This window comes from Pomacea canaliculata, linkage group LG7 (genome assembly GCF_003073045.1).
Source record: "Pomacea canaliculata isolate SZHN2017 linkage group LG7, ASM307304v1, whole genome shotgun sequence".
Classification (NCBI taxonomy): domain Eukaryota; kingdom Metazoa; phylum Mollusca; class Gastropoda; order Architaenioglossa; family Ampullariidae; genus Pomacea; species Pomacea canaliculata.
Window position 1 is genome coordinate 12,746,303 of NC_037596.1, and position 23,764 is coordinate 12,770,066.

The 23,764-nt window shown below is 35.3% G+C and overlaps 2 protein-coding genes across 3 annotated transcripts in view; one reads left to right on the forward strand and one right to left on the reverse strand.

Annotated features, from left to right (window-relative positions):
- The window catches only part of LOC112568573, a 170,877-nt gene that overhangs the window by 139,024 nt on the left and 8,089 nt on the right, over positions 1–23,764 (reverse strand). The window contains exons 5-8 of the mRNA XM_025245905.1: positions 8,003–8,395; positions 6,959–7,234; positions 5,994–6,320; positions 5,273–5,395 (exon numbers count right to left, since the gene is read on the reverse strand). Coding sequence (XP_025101690.1) covers positions 5,273–5,395; positions 5,994–6,320; positions 6,959–7,234; positions 8,003–8,395 — 1,119 coding nt within the window. The remainder of the gene's footprint in view (positions 1–5,272; positions 5,396–5,993; positions 6,321–6,958; positions 7,235–8,002; positions 8,396–23,764) is intronic.
- LOC112567432 lies at positions 10,364–22,091 on the forward strand. 2 transcript variants are annotated; one of them, XM_025244118.1, is made up of 11 exons: positions 10,364–10,449; positions 12,160–12,273; positions 13,122–13,316; positions 13,633–13,692; positions 14,610–14,654; positions 14,886–14,987; positions 15,291–15,318; positions 16,765–16,830; positions 17,208–17,255; positions 17,632–17,806; positions 17,897–22,091. In XM_025244118.1, exons 2-11 carry the CDS (start codon positions 12,168–12,170, stop codon positions 18,011–18,013), a joined length of 942 nt encoding a protein of 313 aa, XP_025099903.1. In that variant the 5' UTR covers positions 10,364–10,449; positions 12,160–12,167; the 3' UTR covers positions 18,014–22,091. The 2 variants fall into 2 exon arrangements, with proteins under 2 accessions (XP_025099903.1, XP_025099902.1); XM_025244117.1 differs by having other exon boundaries at positions 17,632–22,091.

Here is a 23,764-nt window from a genome sequence, read left to right on the forward strand (position 1 = left end):
CCAGACGTGAAGTCCATCAGCATTCTACACAGCGATGGTCTCCTGTACACAAGGCAATAAACAAACGTGTGTTGTTGTAAAAGCGACATCTTTGAGTTTACTTTAAATTACGATAAAAAGCTAACGGGTAAAAGCAACAACGAGACAAAATATCACTCACTTGTGCCTAAATATATGTAAAAAACAATTTGAGGTGCTTTGAGGCAAAAGTCAAGTTTTGTCGCTTCTATTGCTTATATCAGTAGCACCCCAGTGAAAAAATTAGTTTCTCGCGCTGTATCACAGTATATTTCACTGCCCATCCCACTTTTTTTAGAAAATATTCAAGATTCACGAAACATGAGTTAAGTCACTTAAAAAACATCCCTTCGTGTTCTGTGTCTAGAGAAGATAGGACCCAATTAACAGACAGTTAGGTCGTCTTCCGGTTCTGATTGAAGGTTAATAAGGCTCATTGTATACACGATATCAGGTCCGCATTAAGACGCGTCTAACCCCGCCTCCTTAGTCTGAGTGTGAGTACCAACATCCTAAACACTACAAGCATTCCACAGTCTAGTAAGGTGGGGAAGTACAAGACCATTGACCTGACTTTGGCAACTTCTTTAGGGCTAACATATCAAGATGACTCGAACCCTACGCATACAATGACTCTCACTTGTGGTGGTTAAATGGGTTAAAAACAATTGATGTCTTTGACGGGAGAAAAAGTTCAAGTTTCCGCTCTACTTTTGCTTATAACTACATCAACATTTAGAAAGGGAGGTAAAGCTTCACTTCCCAAGTCAAGTCAAGCAATTAGATTTAGCGTCGTCGTCTGTAATTACTTTTCGCAGACATATTTTACATTGACATCACTCCAACACTTCTTTATTAGAAAAAATTAATTTCAAAGATCAAACGAAATATACAATGAATTATAAGAATCACATTAAAAAAAAAACTCACCTTCTCGTGATTACTAGTGTCTAGTTGATTGTAAGTGGATTGCCTACAGTAACAACTCATTAGCGCAAGCCGCTTCACAGATAAATAAGCTTCTTTCCGTTCTTGATCTTAAGGTTAACTGAACCGTTCTAGGCCGAAAGATATGTGAATTAAACACGGAGTTGTTCAGGTTCATCGTACCATCACTTCTAATCATCACGTCTGTTAGATTACTTCTTGTGTACTCTTATTTTATATGTTGAGTGTTGTTGTCTTGTCTAGATCGATCTTTCGCTTTTTTAAAAAAGCTAACCTATTTCAAGAAAGATAAAGCTAAACAGCTTGCACATGGTCAACAGATCCCTATATTACGGTAAGGATGGTGTCGGCAGTACAAGACGCAATTACAGCACCTGACATTCGCACCTAAATCCTTTCTTTACACCCGTAAGCCTAAATCGTATCTGTGAGAGGTTTACTAATTGTACTTTCTAGTTTTATTCCCAGCCACTTCTACATACAAGAAACTCATGGACGCTTTCGAACTTAAGCGTTCGTATTATTTAAGACTATAACAATCAACAGAGATAGAAAAGGCGCGCTTGGTGTTTGCGCATGGCTAGAGCATATTGCAACTCCACGCAGACCAGTCTCGTTACTATAGCGAAGTAAGGGAAAGGTCTTGATTAGCAAAGTGCAAGGCCCTATGTTAATTCAATAAAAAGATTCGAAACATCTGTCACTCAAAAGTAAATATAAAAAAAGTCCATAAACGTCTTATCCGCTTGTCTGCCTGTTTGTTTTCTCAATTTCTTGTGGACGCTCAATTACTTGTATAATTCTCTTACTTCTGCTTAAACACACATAGATGTGCTGTATCCTCCAAATCTGACTCTTAATTACCTTCTTCTTCGCTCGCTTCTTTAGCAAAAAATCGAACGGCGCCTTTGGGTGAACATAGGTGTCACCGAGGTGAACCCAGGGTATCCTAATCACCGAACAAATCGGTCTAATATACTTATTATCTTCAGTCCCATTCAGCTTGATTCTAGTATCAAACTATCGAAAGTTTTTTCAAAGTTTTAAAGCACAAAAAAAAACCACCAGGGTCGGCCATTTGTTTCCTTGCCGACTTCTTTGTTTTTTCTCTCTAGTCCATGTGGGGAACGTAAAGAATTTCGCTCCGACCCAACGAGTACCACGACAGAGCAAACTTGGATATTCTGTAAACATTGATATCGGGTTTTAGTGAAAGGTAAAGCAAAAACATGTGGCATCAGGGAACGATACAATAATTTGTTTGTTCATGTTATATTCCACCTGCTCTTTCTATGCGATGGGTCCTTGTGTTGTTTCCTCTGGAACAACTACAACAAAATGTGCTCTTATGCACACGCTGGAAATGAAGAAAAAGATGGCAGACCGATTAGATTCAATAGCCCAAAGGTGCATTAAAGACACTAAATCATTCCATCCCAACTATAATCACACTAAGTAGTCATTATGCGTAATATCAATCACACACACAATTAGTGTGTAAATTGTAGTCAGAAATAAAAGAGTAAAAAAGGAAATAGAAATAAGAGAGCAAAGACAACCCTAGTAAGACTTTCTCAGACTCACTCAGCTGGCTTCTTCAGTTTTTTTCTTTTTACCGAACATCTGCGGATGATCACCGTAGTTATGGCCTCCGCTCCATATCGCAGCTATTAAAAAAACCATAACATGGAATGAAAACAAGTGCATGTACTGAAGGCGTATTTCCTAAATAACACAGAGAGAAATTCAACAGATGGCCTACATATAAGATCTTGCGAGAAGACGCCAGCAACAAAACCCACGAAAAAGTAAAGTTAAAGTAAAAACATCAAGACGGTGATACAAAACATACGAGTTGTTGACTGAACATCTCCAAGTCGTGGCTCGGGTCCGCGCGAGCTGAGACGTGGAGGGCGTGGTGACCCCCCCGATAGAGGTCAACGAGAGGAGAGTCTATCTATTGGGAAGATTTAACACGATTGATTGGTTGATTGTCAATCCATTACTCGTCCCATACACGTCATTTACCGATCATAGCTATAGACAAGAAATTTTATATTATTATATTTTATGCCTAAATTATTTAATAATGATGAAAATGATTTTCTGGGCATGCTTGTATGTGACAACGTCTTCATATTTCAGCTGTTCTCTGCTGTCTTCACAATTTCTATTCAAATTAGGACAGAAAAAAAAATAAGAAAAAAAAAATCATGAATAACAATAACCTTAAGACAGTTAACTGTATCAGGACTAAATGAGCTTACTTCCCAAACTTCCTCGTAGATTTTCTACAACAATGTCGAGCTGAAGCCTTAAATTCGCTATGCGGAGATAGTAATTTAAACTAAAAAATGAGTACTGTACTATCGGGATTAATTAACAGCTACATTATTATTATAACAATTTAGCTATCAGTATTCTCATTCTATTTTCTTCTGCATGTAAAGGTTTATTATCATTTAACGGGCTACATGGGTGAACCCAAAGTTCATTTTATACTCTTTTTCTTCAAATTATTTCTGCCTTTTTGCCTCCAGTAATTTAAGATCACTTTCTTGAAGCTTAGGTAATCAGAAGCACATACTTTTGTGTTAATTTAAAAATACAAATTGTATGTATATGTGCCATTAATCATACAAAGTAACGACATCCGACAATAGTTAAGTCTATAGACCATATATTCTAAATAGCTTAAAATCAAAGTTCAAGATTCTGCACACGACATTAGGCTATGTTTAATACTAAAACAGTTCTCTCTCCACGATCATCTCCTCTTCATTTCCATCGGAAAGCCCAATTTGCAAACTATACACTTGGAAAGACAGATTGGTAAGCGGGCATAACATTAGACCTTATCAACTGAGCCCGACTGACATTTGAACAAAGATAGAGTAAGAATCACACTGACAAAGAGTAAATCATAGGTTGCAACGGCAAAAGCAGCTAAAGATACGGACAACAATCAACAAAGCAGCAGGCTTTAAGTATTTAGAGAACACAGTTGAATCACAACAGCAACAACAACCATGACTAGAGCTAGTGTCTGGCAGATCCCAACTCACAAAATACGAATCATATAAGGGTTTTAGTGCCCTCAATAAATATAGGTCCCGATGACGCCCCGGTGAAATGGGAACCTCTTGCGATAGAGAAAAATCCAACAGCTCAAGAACAATTGTCTGAGGAGTTAATTCTAATTCTCGTCACAGAAAACAGAAAACCATGTTCGATATTTCACGAAATGCATGCAAGTCGTCACACTGTGGACACCATACTTAGCAACAGTCAATCTGTAGTTGTAAGCTAGTCTGGTTTGTCCATTTTACTGTACACGACACCTTGTCATATATTGTCTTTTTAAGGTACCTTGAAGGGTGATCGACGACGAATTTCAATGACAACTACATTTATACTTTTCATGAAACGAATTTGGCAGTCTTAGGTACTGATGGCGAAACGATACATAATGACCTGTTATATACTGTCCAGATTCCAATATCAGTTATGATGAATAAACTTACACGAATATAAACGTATTACCATTGTTTCGAAATTACGATTGACAAAAGACATGAGCATATTTTGTCATATGTTGGGTGGACGCTAATAACTAGAAACCAATAAAAAAGGGTATGAGTGAACGTACAAGTAACGACAGTCATCAAACAGTAGATGAGGAAAGAACTAAAGGCATTCAACTACATTTTAAGCCATTACAAAATCACTCTACGTTTATCAACACTCGAGAGCATGTGAAATGTTTTTGGGTTTTTTGTATGTCAAACTGTTGTTAGCGCTAAAAATAAGGAGTTTGTGTCGACTGTTGTATTAGTCTGAAGTCTACCAGTAATGAAGAATTGATGTGACACGGATTATTCTTCAGGAATATTGGAGAAAGGCTTCTAGTGAAGTTATGATTATAAAGTATGGTAAGTAGTTACAAAGTTACATTCAATTTTTTTTTTTACTTTTAAAGTTACATGTTGCCATTATGTAAACAAGTATTTGTCTCTAAGAATCACTGAACTAACACTTATCAGGCTATGGTGAAGTGTTAGCATTTCAGGCTGGCATAAAGATTGTTGCTGTCATGGTCATCGTCAACATTGTGACCATTTCCATTGCTTCCATCATCAGCAATCAAGACATTCGCAATAAAAGTAGCTTGTATGGAAAGGAAAGAAAAATAAGCATCACGCAGAGTGCAAACTCTGGAATAAAAAAATACTAGCATTATTAAATATATCATCTTAAAACAAAGTAAAATTCTCTTGTAAATTACATATTTTTTCATAAAACTTACCATTTTTGCTTTTTTTGACATTAATAACAACGCCAATCCCAGCAATAACTACGACGATGAGCAGAACGGCACCACATGCAACTCCGATGCCTATTTCTTTCCCTCGCCCTTGTGCTGAAACAACTGAGATCGTGTTTGTCTTACCTACAATCTTCATAAACAACTAACCTTCCAATAGCAATGATATATTTTATCATATTTTCATTGAGTTTTGAGTCACTGAAAACAAGTTCATAGTAAAATAAAGTTTCATTTTAAATACAAGAACAATTTCTAATACTAAGGGCTATTTAGGGGACAGATCACAAAACAGTATTAAAAATTCAATAAGATATATAATCTTTCTGTTCATAATATTGATTAGTTTGAAAATTATTAAATATAAATCATGCTGCATGATTTGATGTAGCGTAAAATAGTAAAAGCAGTGACAAAGCAAATGTCTCAAATAATGTAAGAGTTGGATTTGCTATTACTGGTGTAGATAAATAAGAAGGATATAGCCAGAAAGCACCCGTCTTTTTACATATGACATATTATAAACTACTATAAATAACCCAAAGTAGATAACGAATTACATAGATTTAAGAGTTTTTTGGTTGTTGTTTTCTACGGTTTGGAACACTTGTCACTCAAACTGTTCGGCACTCATCCAGCCTTTCAGAATGGACTGGGATCAGCGTGGCAATATATAAAACATACAACTTTCAAATTTGTATACCTGGATTTTCGCTTTCGTGTTTGAAACCCATCCCTGACTCGTTAGTAAAGTTTAAAGTTGTGTTTGCGGGACCTTTCTTGTTGACAAGAGTTAACATCCAAATTCCTTGGATTTTGTTGTCTTCATTGTTAAGATGGAAAGAGAGAGTAAGATCAGGTGGATGACCGTTAAGTGTGCAGTTAAGTGTTATTGTTTCGTTGCCGTCTAATGTCACTGATGTCAAACTGCAGTTAATGAATTCTTTTGTATAAGACTTGACAGGTAATGTGATATTCAATAATGAAGAACTGACGATTTTCACGAAGCTTTCAGTGAACTTGGGAGGACCTGTAAAAACAACAAACAAAAACAGCTTATTGTGCAAAATGAGCTAATAGTTTGTAACAGTTTTACATTTCTTCATAACTTTCAAAGAAGACATTTACCATGATATAGTTGGATTCGTAGATCATTTTAAATCACCAATTAAATTACAAAACCAAACTAAAGTATTCGTTGTTTGCTTAAAACAAGTCTTGGTTTCTGTCAGTTTCTTAGATGACTAGTGAAATATTGGACATAAACAACGAACCGGATGCTGTTGATAGCATTGTTCACATTTTGTGTTCTTCCTGTAATTATTATATCTAATTCCTACTGTCAGGGGCACCAAAGCCGTGGCTCTGTTATAATTCTTCTTCATCGCTTTGACTTACTACGATAACGAGTTTGGCTGGATGATCAAAAAGCGGAAATTTTAAAGTCCATTTATTGAGCATGTAAGTATATTTAATTTTTCTTTTTTATGTTGTTTATCAGACTCCAAAATACTGTTGGGTCCTTAACCCTTAATATGTATCTGACTATAGTATTATAGTATTGTACCACATGGTGTATAGATGTGTTTGCTGATGAGGATAATGTAACACAGGGTTAAAGTGTAAACGAACTAATGTAGTACAATGTAGGTTTACTTTTGTACTTACACTTGACAAGAAAAGACACAGATCTGTTCTGTTCAGACCCGTTCCCTTCACAACGAACTGTTGGCCAGTCATCTTCACAGTGCACTAGAAGTGAATAGGTCAGAGGACCTGAACCTCTAACAAGTTCCTTCTTATTGTTGTCAACCAGACTGAAGGCGGCTGGCGGGTTTCCTTTGTCAAAGGAACAAGAGATGTTCACCTTCTGACTCTCGTTGATGAGATGAGTGCCGTTCACCTCTTGTCCGTCTACAGTCAGACTTGTGACTTGGGGTGGATCTGTACACACACACACACACGCGCGCGCACCCGCAAATACATTGCGACTGGTTCTACCATTAATTATTCAGGTTACATGTGTAATTTCGGGCAGAAGTTAATAAAGTTAGTCTTTAAACGTTGTTAAACGAAAAACAAGTATTTCAATGCAGTAATTGCAATACCACTATAAGCAGGTATCGGTAACTGGGATTTTAAATCCGTTCATCATTAAGGGGCGATTTTTTTAAACGTTATCGGCATCAACCTTTGTTTTACTGACATCCGACATGCATAAATACTGTACAATGAAAATGTCAAGGTGCCCATAGAACCATTTTAGTTTCATTTTGGCATGGAAAACTTCTACTTTCGGTTTCTTGGTTGTATTCGAGTGAGGTTAAAGTTATGCAGGCATATTTCAAGATATCCCTGCAAAATTTATCTTTAATATCAGAACTGAGGTGCCGAAATGTTAAATTCACTAGCGACTAAAGAAGGTCGTAAGCACAAACCTCGAGAGAAGATTCACGAAATAACTGTTGTATACCATCTCATATATAAATAACACGAAAACTATTCCGTTTACAACGAGGGATGATGTGAGAACATAGCTGCTGACATTACGATCTCGGGTACAAAGTCGTTTCGTACACGTGAGAATATTTCTTAACGGTCAGCTTTTCAGCTTGTTTCTATTCCAGTTAAATGTTCACTGAGTAGTTGATTCGTTATTATAGAATAGTATTGAGATTTTTATCTTAAATAATAGGAAGTAGTATTACTTACACAGAATATCAATATGGATCCGCCTTATTATTTTCTTTGTCTTATTGTTGTGAGTTTTATTCTCCAGGTAGAGCTCCATAACACTCAGTGACCGACTGACCAGCTGTGAAATTTTGATTTCCCAGGTCACCATGGAGTTGTCAAGGTAACGGGGTTCGTAGGAACAAACCACGTCGTCTCCAGGACCCCATTTCTCTACAGACGGGTGGCTGGACCACCCATTTGTCCACTCAAATTCGCACTGAGTTGATAGGTTGTTGTTAACGCACGCTTCATAAAAGAGAGTCGCAGAGCCTGGAAATGCTGAGCTTTTAGTAGCATTGAGCAGATAGGTAATAGTTGTAAAACTGCCTTCTCTTTCAGGCAAAATTTCGCTCTTGTTTGTGATTCCACCTGTAAATGTAAAAATCAATCATAGTCACAAAAAATTAAAATTGGTGCTGTTGTCTTATGAAAACCTGAATATTAACTAGTTTTGGAGTCAAATCAGTGAATAAACCAACATTTTTGTCAAAGAGTAGAAGATAACTTTGACGTTCGTTTTTTCAGATATTGTCATTGGCTTGTAAGTTTTACTGCTTTATTTATTTTAAATAACAGCAGTACCTTGAAACCAGCCAGTTAACTTTAAGAAGTATAGTAAATTGAGGATTCATGTTTGAACTGTCAAAAAAGGTCGGCTTTGTGATAGTGGTGAACTGAAAGAAGCTAATATTAATAAACATTTGAGGCTACCATTGTGTATTTTCAGTTGTTTAGATTGAATGCTTAGGTGAGCAGATGAGAGGATTATCCAGAAGCATACTTAAGGATCTTTGAATCCGCATTCCTTTGTTCTTTTTTATTTCGATTCAGCTACACCTATTCTTTTGTAAGTGTCTCAGAAGTGTGGTTTGTTTGCCTTTTTGTTTGTGTTGAAAATCATATGCGTTGAATTTAGATCACTCAAATAGAATGATTTATTTTGAACACGATACATACCCTCTGTTCTGTATTCTTTTTGCAAGAGTTAGAAGTTGAATAATCGTAATTTCACGTGCTATTTTCCGGAGAAATCTTTTAACATCGTGCTAAATGTGTTCAATTGTAAGACGCTACCTAATGTTAACTATGTTATAGCTAAATATGGCAATTACAGTTATTCGCAGTTGTTAAATAGTTTATGTAAAAGTTTTATTTATTGCTTGACTTCTTTTACTATTTAAGCAAAAGATTACCAGCATAAAATATCAGTTCTCGATATTTATTTCAATAGTTTATCGACGTGCTTATGTCGAGGTGACATGAGAGACTCATGAGAGATATAAGTTTCCTATTACTCATAATACATTGCAATAATCAAAGAACTTAATTAATATGCATTTAATTCATTTGATGATATTGTGTCAATAAAAGGTAACTCTGATTTACTTTTTAAATACTTCAAATGCCATCGTTGAATCATGGTTTAAATGTTTTTCTAATTCTATTGTTTCTAAACAATTATTTACAATTCGAATTCTTTACTAAACACGTCAATGATACACCAGTTGACGAAACTGAAGTACTTACATGTAAACGCAAAGGTTTGCTTTTGTGTCACAAAAACTGTCGTTAGAAAACAACAAACTTGACTTAGAGTCTCCATAGTCAGGCCATGTGTTCTAAGTGCAACAGCTTTATGACAGTGATTGTAAGTACACGACTTTCAACCCGAGCTGTTAAGATTGGACAGTTTCAGCTTCCTTTTACAGTTCGCTGTAACTATCGCTTAATTAAGTTCACCAAATACTTGAGGCACTTGAGGCGTCTAACAAGCTCTACATAAAGAGAGAGAGCGAATTTATCATTATTTACATATAAAAAAAAGAGAACATATGGATTCGTCTAAATCTGCATGTAAACCAAAGGCACGTGGTGTTAAAGAACAAAATATTTTAGTAACTATATCCATCTTATTCATGGCACTTTTTCCTTTTTTTCAAGCTAGAAAATAGACTTAAAGATGGCGACTAAATGCGTTCTTGCCTTTAAGAAAATAATTTACTTAAACATTGTTTATACCAATCCTGGAGGTGTATTGTATACACAGCTAATGTCATCAGGCTGGGAAAAAAAGCTTATATACGCACAGTCAACAAATGCAAAATGAAATTAAAGCACCTATGTAAGTCTTTGATTAGAATTATAATTCTTCTATATTTGACACATCAATGTTGAAACGCATGTGAGATTAGATAGAGTGGCACATAAAAGTATTGTCATTCAATGACAATCATCGCTGGACATCACACATCTCTTCTCGCCATGTATGAAATTATGTCCCTTTTACCCGCGCTCAATAGTTTCCGGAAAGGCGCTGCTGCTAGTCACGTCATGTGCCTGATGTTGATTAGGTTTTTACAACGGCCTAGGCCCGATTTCATAGCAGCAGTTCGCGAAGATTTGTACGCAGCTGTTCAGACAAAGTAAGTCGCTAGTAAATATATATCCATAAGTTATCTGTTAATAGTAACGATCTGTTAATAATGATTAATAAATTTTAAATATAATCGTCTATTATTATTGCATTTACATCTTTACGAATTTTACATTTCTGCGTTATGCTTGATAACCCGGTGATAAGTACCTTCAGAATAATTTCAAACTAACTCAAGAGAGAAAGATAAGGGTTGGAGGGAGGGCGGAGTCCTAGATTTGTCAGGGTATATTCTTCGTAAAACTGATTTTACTCATGGTAAATATTCTCTAGTTCTACCGTGTTGTATCGGAAAATGCATATGTGTGCAATTATCTACACTTGACCTTTATCCGCTGGTGTCTCTTCAAACAGGCATAGGCCTGTAAAGCAGGTTTTACAGGAATAATTTACAGGGCCGTTTCATTTGGGCTTTCTTGGTAGTAAAATAAAGTGAAAGATTGTAAGCGTATGCTACAGATAATTTACAAATCGGGAAGTAGGTAAAACGTTAGAAAATAACAAAAAATTATTTACGCAATATAAACAAAGATAAAGTACAAAACATACATATATATTACAACATACATTAGAATTTAAAAAATTAATTACTGGGTTTTTTTTCTTGCTTTTGGTTGTTTGAGTACAAATCCATGTTGAATTGTGTGAAAGAGTATTAACTGAACCTTTGTCGTCTTTTAAACATAACGAATACCTGATTGGTCGACTGTGTTCTCTCTCTCTTTCCTCTGTTAAAGGGAAGTAATCTAAAATAGAACAACTCCTAAAGGTTACAGTAGTTGCCTACCTTATGTATTCATTTACGTACAGAGCGATGTGTTCTACGATGCTACCCCTATGTCGTACATATCTGTAAACACCTGTTGAAGACTAATAGAATACTTCGCTGGTGATATTTTCCGAATCGAGCCCGCGATCGCAACGGTTATTCTGTTCTCTGTTTGTAGCATCTGCTTACATGCCTGGCTGATTTGCTCTTTTTGTCAGATATTATCAAGGTTAATTTTAGTTAACCTGTTGATATATTTTCGATAAACTTATATTTACATTGCTGATATAAATATATGTTGAAGGAGAGTGCAAAGGCGCATTAAAGTATTGTAGTAATACTTATTTCGAGTCATTCAAATGCGAACAAAACTCAAGTTTGTTCTTCTTAACAAACATTATAAAGTAAATGGATACCAAAAAAAAAATTATGATCTCAACTTTTTAAACACTAACGCAGAAACTTTTTCCACTGCACATTTCACCTGACTGCTGACAGCAATGAACTTTATTCCCATAACCATTAGTTTTATGCCAAACTTATGCATAGTAGCTAAAAGTTAAAGAAGAAAATTTTGTAGGAATCTAAGTTTGACCTTGGTCCAGTCATTCAATGCCCAAACAAACTGTTGGCGGCATTCGTGACCAAAAACTTATTTTAGTTATGCATATGCATATACTTACTTCATTTAACAAGTAATTAAAAAAGCTGCGGTAACAAGATAATTACGGATAGGAATAACGCAAACAGTTAAGACACTAATGTGGTTTTTATTTCTTGTTTTCGTACAATCAGTAACAAGCTTTAACGAATTCATACGAAAGATTACACCAATGCGAGCAGTGAAAATGGGAGAAAAAAAAATCAAAATATTTTATGCTCATGGTCATTTATGTATCTCTGAATAGTCGTGTGTCTCGTGTTTTGCAGGCACAAAAATGGCGTGCATTTTACAATATGGTAAACAATACAAGCTCAGATTCCCCGAAGGTGAATACAAGAAAAATTTCAAACTCAACTGGTGTCCTGCTCAGGGAACGCAAAGTAATTACTATAATTACTGTCTGTCCATTGGTCTGTTTATCTTTTCGCTTGCCTTGCCTACCAGTCTTGCTATCTAATTCTCTAAATCTCTACAATCTAGTTTGTCATCTTTGCCCATTCTTTTACTTTTATTTTGATGAGACGTGAAAGTCAGTAGTTAAGTATGGTGATAAGATTTTAATGCTTATCTGCTACATGCAGCACTAGTTACATGATAACACTTCTTATATCGACGGGTTTTTTGGTGTTTATTTTGGGTATTTTTCTTTTTTGCTTTTTGATGCCAAGACAATCTCAAAGAATTAAATGCAGACTCGAGATTAGCGGCAAAAGTCGTTAACTATTATAAAATATGTTCTGTAACTGAGGAAAAACTGAATGCTTCAAGTAGTGCTTTTTACACAAAGTTTCTTATTGCATTTAAAACGTTTTTTAAAGCAGATTTCAAAACAGAAATATTACAGGCCGACTGCTTTACCGTGATATTTCATTAATTGCTTACTTCTCGTATAGCCATTGGTAGTAGTCTCTGATAATATTACAATTGCTTTAACAGTGACTTGAGGGCCAACTGGCACTGCATCTTTTTCGATTTCACTTCGTAGTACCTAAATATTCTAATAAGATACACTAATTTCAACTTCTAAAATAGCTCACGATTTTACAAGAAACATGTTTTATATATTTTGGGTTTATTTTAATTGCAAAAGGAAGGTATTTTCCAATTAAGGAATCGGATTGTTTTAGTCATTGTTTTGTTTGAGGTACGTTTTATTGTCTGGTAATTAACTGAAATTATTTTATAGGCACAGCTGTTATTTACTTCATATGTTAAACATGTTTTGTAGAAACCATTATCAGATGCAAATGGTCAGATTCCTACAAGTGTGACACTGAAGACGGTTTCGAAATTGAATTTCCATCTGATAATGAAGCCCTGATCACGTTGCCTGAGAACTTAAGGGATACACCTGCAAGTCTCAATTGCCAATTATCAGGCCAGACAGTAACCCGCCTAGAAGAATGCTCATTGCCAGTGAGAGGTAAAGCACTCTTAAGGTTGTCGTTCTGTATTTCTCTAGACAGAGATGTGGTGATGTCTCTTTGGTACCCAACGACTTATACGCATCAGCTGCTGCAGATTTGCATTCTGAAATAGTAAAATATCCATAAAATATTGCCTCAATACATAAATTGTTTTCTTTGAGAACATCTGACTAGCACAAAAGTCGCTTAAATAAAAACTGTGATTATGTTCTATTTTAACACATTATTTCATCTCGCAAATCTCATAGTTTTGGGTTATGGTTAGTACTAAATATTTTTATACTTTATTGCTTTTTTGTGAATCTCTTCCAGGAAACCCCATGGGTGGTAACACTGTTGAGCCTCAAGGTGTCACCGATTTGTTACAAAGTGGTAAGTAGTGATTTAAAGATATTATGAGAAATAACAGGGACATGTAGATTACATATCACCTCTTATTTATTGTAAGGATTACCTGCAAAAGAGTCTCATTAAATAAAATAGTAATTACCTTTCATGCTACTAATTTCAGCTGTTTAAAGATATATCTTAGAAACTTGTTATTAAAAAAACACAAGAAGTAGTCAAGCAAAATGGTTTGAGTAAACATATCTTTTTAAAGCTTTTTAAGCAAATTAAGGTTCATTTAAAAAAATGTTAATAAACTTTCATAAGACGTTTAATGAGTCTTGATAAGGAAGTTATTTGTTATGCAGCTGCCATGTTTTAAATATATTTTGGTAAGATCTGCAAGCAGTCTTGACCCTTAAACACACATTGCTACAAACCTTTTTTTTTTTTTTTTTGCAAACAGAGGATTTTATTCGAGTTGTAGAAAGACAAGTACAGAGGTGGTTATGCGTGAAGTCTTAAATGTGATCACCTTGCTAGTAAAACACTATACATACAGTATATAAGTTGTTTACATACATACAAATCATATAAGTATGTTTATTTTCAAGAATTAAATATGAATTACAAATTATCTACTCAAATATTTCTGATCGTAAAATGTTTTTTTATTGTTTCCACATGTGACAAGAAGTGATTTTCTAGAGACTTGGAATTCTAAAACATCAAAATTAGTCTCTATTTTTTAGTTCAAGATAGTATAAATTAAGGACCATTTCCAATACAAAGTTCTTTGGAATTTTTTGTTTGCTTTTATAACTACACAGTGGCTGATTGTTAGCAAGATGTAAAAGGTTTTCCTGATTTTATAAGTAGACTATTGTGTGTTGATACATTGTTGCATCTGTGAGCTGAATAAGAACAAATTGATAAGGATAATTTTTTTTTGTTGCTTTTAGCACCTGAACCGCTTCTTCCGATGTCAGAGGATTCCGGGAAAGGAGGCAAGTAGTTTACAATAAAATTGACATTTCTTTTATTGTGTTTTACAAATTTTGTTGTGCACATCCACATACCCACTGGTATTTTAAGTTTATGTGCAAAATATAGAATTTCGGTAAAGGACTACATTAAACAAAACATTTTCTTGCAGTCGCTTACTATAAAAGTGTTTTCAAATGCTGTTGATTGGTTACTGACATCCAACTTAAATAAAACTATTTCCGTTCATGCAGATACCAACCTTGGAATAGTTATTGGTTGTATTATTGGAGCTGGCATCATCTTCACCATTCTCCTCATCATCTTTCTGTTCAGAAGATACAAGCATAAGCAAAGTAAAAAGCAAATTTTATCAGTTATAGTAAAAATATAATAACAGAGCAATATCGAAAATAAAAATCGAGCTAAAAAATATAAAATATTAAAGAAAATACACATTTCGATCAGTGATGAAATTGTACCTGAAATCTTTTGTTAGTATTCGTTTTTTTTAACAAACTTTATTATTTTTACAAGCAGGTTATTTTTCTGTCCTTTTACCAGTTATTACGAAAATGGTAAAAATGGTATATTTTATATAAGTAGCAATATCTGACACGTTACTACAATAAAAACACGCTTACATTTGTCTTCCTCAGGTCTTTACTGTTCAGAGAAACCTAACATGTAAGTAGAATATTATAGCTGGTTTTCAAACAAAAACTGTTTTCTTTACTGCTTTACCCGAGGGATAGTTTTCGAGGCACAGAATGTGATTTACAGAGAAATAACAGAAGGGAAGAAGAGTTAGAGCAGAAACCTAATTGGATCAACAACCGCGAGACTTCATTTTATCGCAACATAAACTACATCCCCTAATACCTCAACTTTAATATCTAAAAGCGTTTAAACATAGATTTCAAGTTGGTGGCATTTTCAGCAGCTAGTGAATGAACGAATACTTTTCTGTGAGTTTCTTGGTTTAGTTCTGTTGTGATTATTATGTGAGGAACTAATAGATACATCCACACGATTGACCTCGTGAATTCGGTCCAATCACTGTACCTGGCCCAGACTTCAACCTTACAGTTGAGCACATCGCGGACACATACAACCGAGCGACGACGTCATCAGTCGACCAGCAAGTATTTCAGATCGGGGATTTCAACCGCTGTGATGTCAGTAAGCTGCTTCCGTCTCCATCAATACGTCACATGTCCCACCCGCCTCGATAGATGTTTTGGTAATGTGCGAGATGTTTCCAAGTTCCGCCCACCGCTTCGCAGATCAGACCACAACATAGTTCACATGCTACCCACATATATACAGCTCCTTAAGCACGAACAGCCAACAACAGTGTATTAGGACCTGGACATTTGAAGCAGTTGAGAGGCTTATGGGCTGTCTTAAGGCCACCGATTGGGATTTGTTCTTCATTAGTTGTGGAGCCAAGGTGGACTGTCTGCCAGACACCATCACACCTTATATCGCCTTCTGTAAAGAATCTGTCATCACTACCAAGAAGACCTACAGCTGTCCGAATAACAAACCATGTCTGAGTATCGAGCTGAAACACTGTCTCGATGAAAAGAAGATAACTTTTATGCAGGGAGAGAAACGGAAAGTGAAAGAAAAAGAGAAGGAGTTCAGAGCAAAGGCAAAACACCCAAAGTTGGATACAGAAAGAAGGTACAAAAGCAACTTATCGAGGGCAACGCTAAGGAAGCATGGATGGGCCTAAACACCGTGATGGATAGAGAACAAAAGAAACAAAGAGTAAAGTGTGTTCACCCACTCACGTTCTTGTGTGATGTAATGAAGTGTAATGTCTTTTTCTTATCAAACTGACTATAGCTTGATCGCATGCCCCAAGTAACTTACTCTCAAATGTATTTGTTTCTTTTAGAAAGGCAGCTATTACCATAACACACGAAAGTGGTAAAACAATATGACTGATAACAGGATTTTTACATTTTAAAGTCTGCGTTACAGTAACTGAATGATTAAACAGTTATTCATTGGTATGTAGAACTACTTCTAAATCCCCTTTAGTTCACATCATAATTATCATGTATTTTGGACTCCTTTTCATCACTTAATTTCATATCGTGCAAAATTATCGTATTTTTATAGGAATGAAAGCCCTGTGGTAGGACACGTAAACAAGATAATGGTGGAAAATGAACAGAACACCACCAGGTAAATATATGCACGTGTCTTTATTCACTGTTATTAACTGTCGTCATTCAAAAACTTTCTTTTCGACGAATGACAAGATTAAAATACAAGGACATATGTAAACAAAGGAAGCGTGGCTGAAAACTCTTTTAGACAGTTCATCCAGAGATTAAAAGAAATTATAATCTATCAGAAAGTAAAACAAAAAGTAGGAACACTGGACAATGTTTTAAAATAGTCTTAATGTTCATTCGAGAAGACTTGAGAGCTTCTAAATAAAAAACATGTTATTTTATATAGTAAATTTGTACACTCATGTTTCCTTAGTTGACTCTAGGGCAAGTAATATCTTTTCTATTTCATCTTGTGTTACGTTTACTTGCTGTTATTATTTGCAGGAAGGAAACATACGTCAGTGACATTGATGAGATGAAGCCATTTCTTTGGTATGTAAACAAAGAGTTAAATTGATGAATGCATGGCCATATATAACCATACCTATATTAGATTTACTGTCTGGTATGAATGGTCACCTAAAGCGATTGTTTGAAAATAAACTTATGGGGCATTTAATCGTAACACTTGACCTCTTTTCTTAAATAACCGGTAATGAGTACAAGCTTCTTTCTAAGAATGTATTATTCTGAAATTGTGATGCAAAGTGCTTGCGCACTCGTAGTTTACTAGTTTACTCCTGTGTAGTCTCCTATTACAGCACAAACCATGATATCATTCTTAGCTCAAACTGTTTCGTGCCCATTCCATATTTTATACTCAAAGCAATGATTCATTTGAGGCTTTGATTGTGGTTTTTGTTTGCAGGAATGAGCAAGAATCAAATGAAAAAAATGCCTGTAACAAGGGTTCAGAGAAGAAAAGCAGTGATGGGGAATCAGATAAAACAAAGAACGATGAAGGTATTGATGAAAAGGGAAGCGATGAGAAGAAAAGCAGTGATAAGGAATCAGATAAAACAAAGAACGATGAAGGTTTTGAGGAAAAGGGAAGCGATGAGAAGAAAATCAGTGATAAGGAATCAGATAAAACAAAGAACGATGAAGGTTTTGAGGAAAAGGGAAGCGATGAGGAAAAGGGAAGCGATGAGGAAAAAAGCAGTGACTGCGACACTGATGAAAATAACAGCGATGAGGGCTTTGAGGAAAAAAGTGGGAGCTCGAAGCTTGGAGGAGAGAAACATGGATGAATCGATGTACTTGATAAAAGCAGCTCATTATTCATCTTCAGCAAACGACTTTTTATCGGAGTGCATTGTCATTTACTTACATCTCACAAAGCACGCTTTTACACTCGGAGACAGTTGGGAGGAAGTGCTGGCAAGACCTGCACCGGGAACTTTTTATACTAATGGAAAACCTAAAACGTGGCCTCATCTTCGGATTCTGTTATCCAGCAGGCAGTCACTTTTTGCATTTATGTTATCATTAAAATTTTCCCATTTGTTCTTATATCTTAGACAAAATTTTAGCTATTTACACTTTAATTTTGTCGGATATATTCATGTAAACAAATACTTTAAAAAACTGCCAACAGTGTGTCTCGAGATCCTTTGCACCAAGGGATTATATGTGCTACTGTGTTGTGTGCGTCCCTCTGATGGATCGCTACCTTGCCGCGGTCAGAGGGCTTACATGTCTCTACACCTCAACCTTTGCAGACTGGGAAACAAACCCACTCTTAAAGGTTGAGAGTAGAGACCAAACTAAGTGCGATCCTCTAGCCCTGGCAATTCACGGTGGTTGGTCCATGGACGACCAGTGGCAATGAGTTAACTATATCACTGACTTTCAGACTATCCAGTGAAACAATTAACACGAATAAGACTTAAGACTTTGGCAAAATAAGAATGCTATAACTTAACTGAAACAAGGAAAAACAAAACACAAATTATTGCCACTGGTTGAAATATTGAAGAGATTAAGGTGTGAGCCATATTAGAACTACTCTCAAGTATGTTACTCTGTCTAATGTTTTGGATTATTTTTTTGTCAATTTTTTGCCCATGGCTTCTTTAAGTATGTGTATCCACAGTAGAAGGAACCTGTTGATTATTTTTTAATCTGTTCTATATAGTCCCGAATGGGTCAAATTAGTTATTGCCAGTCACCTGAAATTACATCACACCTGTGTTGTTTATTTCTATGCTTTTGGTATACTGACTGGACTGACCATTATGGCAAGCGGAACAAAATATTTTTGAAACAGTTTAATTAGTTCAAAGGTCAGCGCAAGCTTCATTCTGACCAGCTTTTTCCGATGTCTGTTGAATATAGACTGTTGGTTATTGTTTTAATTGTAAACTGACTTGAAAGAAATACTTGCTATTTTATGATAGGTCATTTAACGAAACCATGGGTAGAAACTTGATCGCTGCGCCACAAATCAGTAGCAGTAATTAGTCCACGTTGCAATAGAACATGGGACACACTGTTGGTAACTTTTAAGGATTTGTGGATTTTTTCAGAATGATGGGTTCATCAAAGTGATAACTATGATTCGGTTAAAGAAACGTTCAGAAAGGTTCACTCCTAGGATTTTTGCTTTTGAGCTATAAAAGCGATTTTTCTCTTTTTCTTGTTTGTTCCTTTTCCGTTTCGCTTAACAATTGGTTATGGTTTTCTGTCTGCTATTTTCAGTTCATAGTTTCAGCCAAGAGATTTGCCAAGACTCCTCTGTCCGACGAAGGTAGTACTTATGTCCCTTCTGGCGCTGAAACACAAAGCCGACTTTCATGAAATTCAATCATAAGTCGTTACTCGAAAATAGATATCTAAATTTATATAATTGCTGCTGTTATGATTTCATTAGTTTTGTCCTTGTGTGTGGAAATGAAACAACATTGTATTGTTTTTCCTAGATGTAACTTGAACACAACTAACACAATTGTTTATTTCAATTTTAGAAAAGTAAACATGGATGCCGCTAGCTATCCCAGTGTTGACTAAGCTACACATTTTATTATAAGTAGTTAAAACATGGTGTTTGCAAACATTTGGCTACAAAGTTATAGGTTTACTTAGTAGTACAGAGGTTCAGGGTAGACTAGCTTCATAGGTTTTGTGAACTTGACTATATAGCAGTCTTCAGCAATATTATAAATAACTGGCATTCCGCAAAAATTCTGTTTGTTATATGTATCTGGATTGACTTCTTAACCCATAGCCACTTAGCTTTTGTTTTTTAGACATCTGGTGGTTGGGACTGTAGCTAAAACTTTTAAAAACAATTTTTTATCTTTTGATGTCTTATCCAAGCTGGACAAAAGTTCATTGCTACAGTTGTACTGGTTTTTTTTCTGTCTTCCATTTTAGCATCTAGTATTTAAGCGTTTTGCATGTGTACATGCGTAATATTATTTTAACTAAATTTTAAAATACAACCCATTAAAATGTTATTTATATACATTGTAGATAAAGTGCATCACAGGAGTATCACTCGTTCCCTCAGATTTGTAAAAATGCACACCTATTCCTTATTATTACCGAGATTGACAGGAGAATGTAAAGCTCATAGTTTGTTCTCCAAATGATTAGCACATGATTAACTGTGATTGTGACAGCAGAAGTAGGATCCGTCATTTGTTTACTTTTGCCCCTACAACGAATTGTCTTAAAATGCAATTGTCGTTTTTCAACTTTTGCATGTGGTATTTTGAGAAGAAATGAGCATATGACAAGGATAATGAACCTGTAATACTTTAGTGTTTTTACACATGGTCCCTTTTAGAGATTTTCCAGCCTTTTGTCTTGTCTAGAGAAAACCAGGAATTGGTACTTGGAAAATGTCTATTGGCGTCAAACAAGCCTTTGTTTTAAAGCAAATAAATACTCTTTTGGTGGTGTGCAATATAACCAAGTATTTTTTAAAAGGATTGCTGATATATAATTTATATATCCCAAGCATTTTCTACCTTCGGTAGTTTGCTCTCAGAAAGACCAAACGTAAAATCAGTCTTTTTATTGAATGACAAAATATTTTTATTGTTTTATTGTATGCGTTGTATCTTAATAAAAAAAACCATTGAACATTCAATCTTTACAGATTGCTATATACGCTTGTCCTTCCGCAAAGACCTTCGATCCGAAAATCATTACAGCATGATCTGTATAATACTTTCGAGCCTGTGTATTTTGTAAACTGACCAGCACTGGGACAGTGTGAACATCAGCAGCAAGCAGAAACAGTTTGACATGCCAGAGTAATTTTACAATGTCTCTAATATGCAACGTCGTTGTTAGAAATGAAAAAAATCTGTCGGTCAGTTAGATACATTCCTGATGTTCTAATACCCTAATTCTAGTCGGATACCCAGCATTTACTACAACTGTCTTGCTGTTAAGTAAGTGTATTGCAGCATAGAGACCTTAATAATTGACATATAAACATATAAGACATACAGAATGAATGTTACACTGATATCTCGGCATTTATGTTCCACATGCTGTCAGATCAGTGTGTTGGGTGTATGTAAGCATGTATAAATACTAGCCTTGTCAAAGGCTTGTAAATGCCCTCTTTGTACTTGGTGTTAAGAGTCCGTAATGTTTGAACAAGGAAACAAACATTTTATACTTCCTTCTCATACATAACAAATCCTCTGTTGTATGAGAAATATGATTATACAGAGCAGGCTCTTATTTCACTAGAAGTAAGCAAGCCAGTTCTTCACGGAACTCTGTCGTTTTAAATGTCTAATCAGACCTCACAAGATAGTTTTGTCGTTTGTTTTCTCTTTTATATTTCCTTAATGTGTGTTACACAAATACTGCATGTCTGCCCAGTAGTTTGTCCCCTTCTGTTCCTATGTCCGGCACTTTTTTTCCTCAATGGTTTTCTCTCACCCGAGAGAAATTCGTGCATTCTTTCATCACGCAAAGACAGATAACACACTGAAAATATTTGATCATGAGTATTTCACTCCGGATACCAACACCTTGTGCATTTTTGCTGGAAGTAATGATAACACTTACAAATATTTCTTGTTTTTTATTATTGTACTAGGAAAGGCTATTATTTGTATATTTCATATTATCAATAATAACACACGGTATACATCAACAAGCTAAATTTTTAACCTTCATTTTTAGAGCAAACTTTTCTCCTGCTCTAAGAAAATTCAATCGTTTATTCGCTTACTGATCTTTGCACATGATTTATATTTGGTAAAGAAAAAATACCCTTGGCTAGCTCTATAGTTTTTGTTTTGTGGTGTTAGTGGGGTAGTTGGAGTAACAGTGTGAATAAAGAATAAAACCACTGATAAAGTTTTACAATTTTTTTTTTTTTTTGGTATGACAAATATGTGTGCCTCTCTGACTGTCTTAATATGTGTACAAAAGCTTGCTAGTTAGACCGTCGAATAAGTTGAGATCAGTAAAAACAGGACACAGATGAACAGAAAAAATATACGATACGAGATCATTTCTTAGTAACACACGCATAGAGTATGACACACTGAAATACTTTTTTTAAAATTTCTGCTTTACTACCACAGTATTTCAGGCTAGATTTCTAGGTTACAGCTGTATCAATCTTGAATGTATTCAGATTCTATGTCTTAAGCTTAAGTCACTCGAAAAGCAAAATTAAAATAAAAAAAAAAATAATGATGATATTTTTGTCGTACAGTCATTTTTCTGCCTCTTTGTGTAGAAATCAACCATCTCTCCTGTATTCTTCCTTTTTATTCCATTTTTTTTCTTGTATGGTCATCGTGCAGTAAAGGACCGATGGCGATGACGTACACTGTTTCCGTTCAGTGCCGATGATTGCCTTGGACAATCTACCGAGCCTAGACAAGCTTGTGATTGTAAAATCCGTCGTAGATGAGTCCACCAGCATCTCTCCTACAGGATAGCTGCTGTTAAAATATAATAAAGTAATTCACCATCGTCATAGTTAGTTCTCTGATGACTTTCAAAAGTATTGCAGCAACTAGTCTTGAAAGAGACTGAGTTAAGTGTATGTACTCAGTGGGACCAAACATGTGAGACAGTAAACCATATTTTGAGTAAACCCCTGTGCAGAAAGGTCCCATACTAAAAGTTTGTTGAAGTAAAAATCTTTACTATTTCTTGCTTGCTGACAAAATAAATGCAAATATAGTCCAGTTTCAATTTGTTTTTACATGTAGGACTAAAATATGAAGACTTTCTTTGAGGCTATGTCGTGGCTGGCAATTATGCAGTAAGACTAATCATGTCCGATATTATTTGCTATGCTATGGACTAAGTGTATGCTTACCAGTTGAACTGGCTTATACACCGAAGTCTCCCATTGACTGTTGACAAAAATATTTAACGACTTCCAATTATAACAGCACAAGCAGAAAAAGACATTTGTTTTATAGCCGGGTCTATACGTCATGATGATGATGATGATGATGATGATGATGATGATGATGATGATGATGATGATGATGATGATGATGATGATGATGATGATGATGATGATGATGCATCTTTTAAACCATTTGAAATTTTGCGCGAAACAAAGATATCACTGTAAAGTCCTTTATGACCTTAGTTTTAGCGCGTTTTACTTTAAGCACAAGGAAGCAGAAATTTCCTTATTTCTTCTTAGTAACTGCAGTATTCCTGGGGATGAAGATTACAAAGTAAGATTAAAAAGATCCGACTTTATTTAATTAGAGTAACCATAAGCCATCTCTTACAGTGCATCTTTTAGTCAAATGTTAAAACTGTCTGTGTGTCTGTCTGTCTGTCTGTCTGTCTGTCTGTCTGTCTGTGTGTGTGTCTGTCTGTCTGTCTGTCTGTCTGTCTGTCTGTCTGTCTGTCTGTCTGTCTGTCTGTCTGTCTGTCTGTTGCTTAGAATGTAAGTTTGTCGTTCTCTTACTCTTTAAAAAATTTACTTCAACATATTTATCCTCTGTTTATTCTTTCCTCTAACTGAAACTAACTATTCAACAAACAAAAGT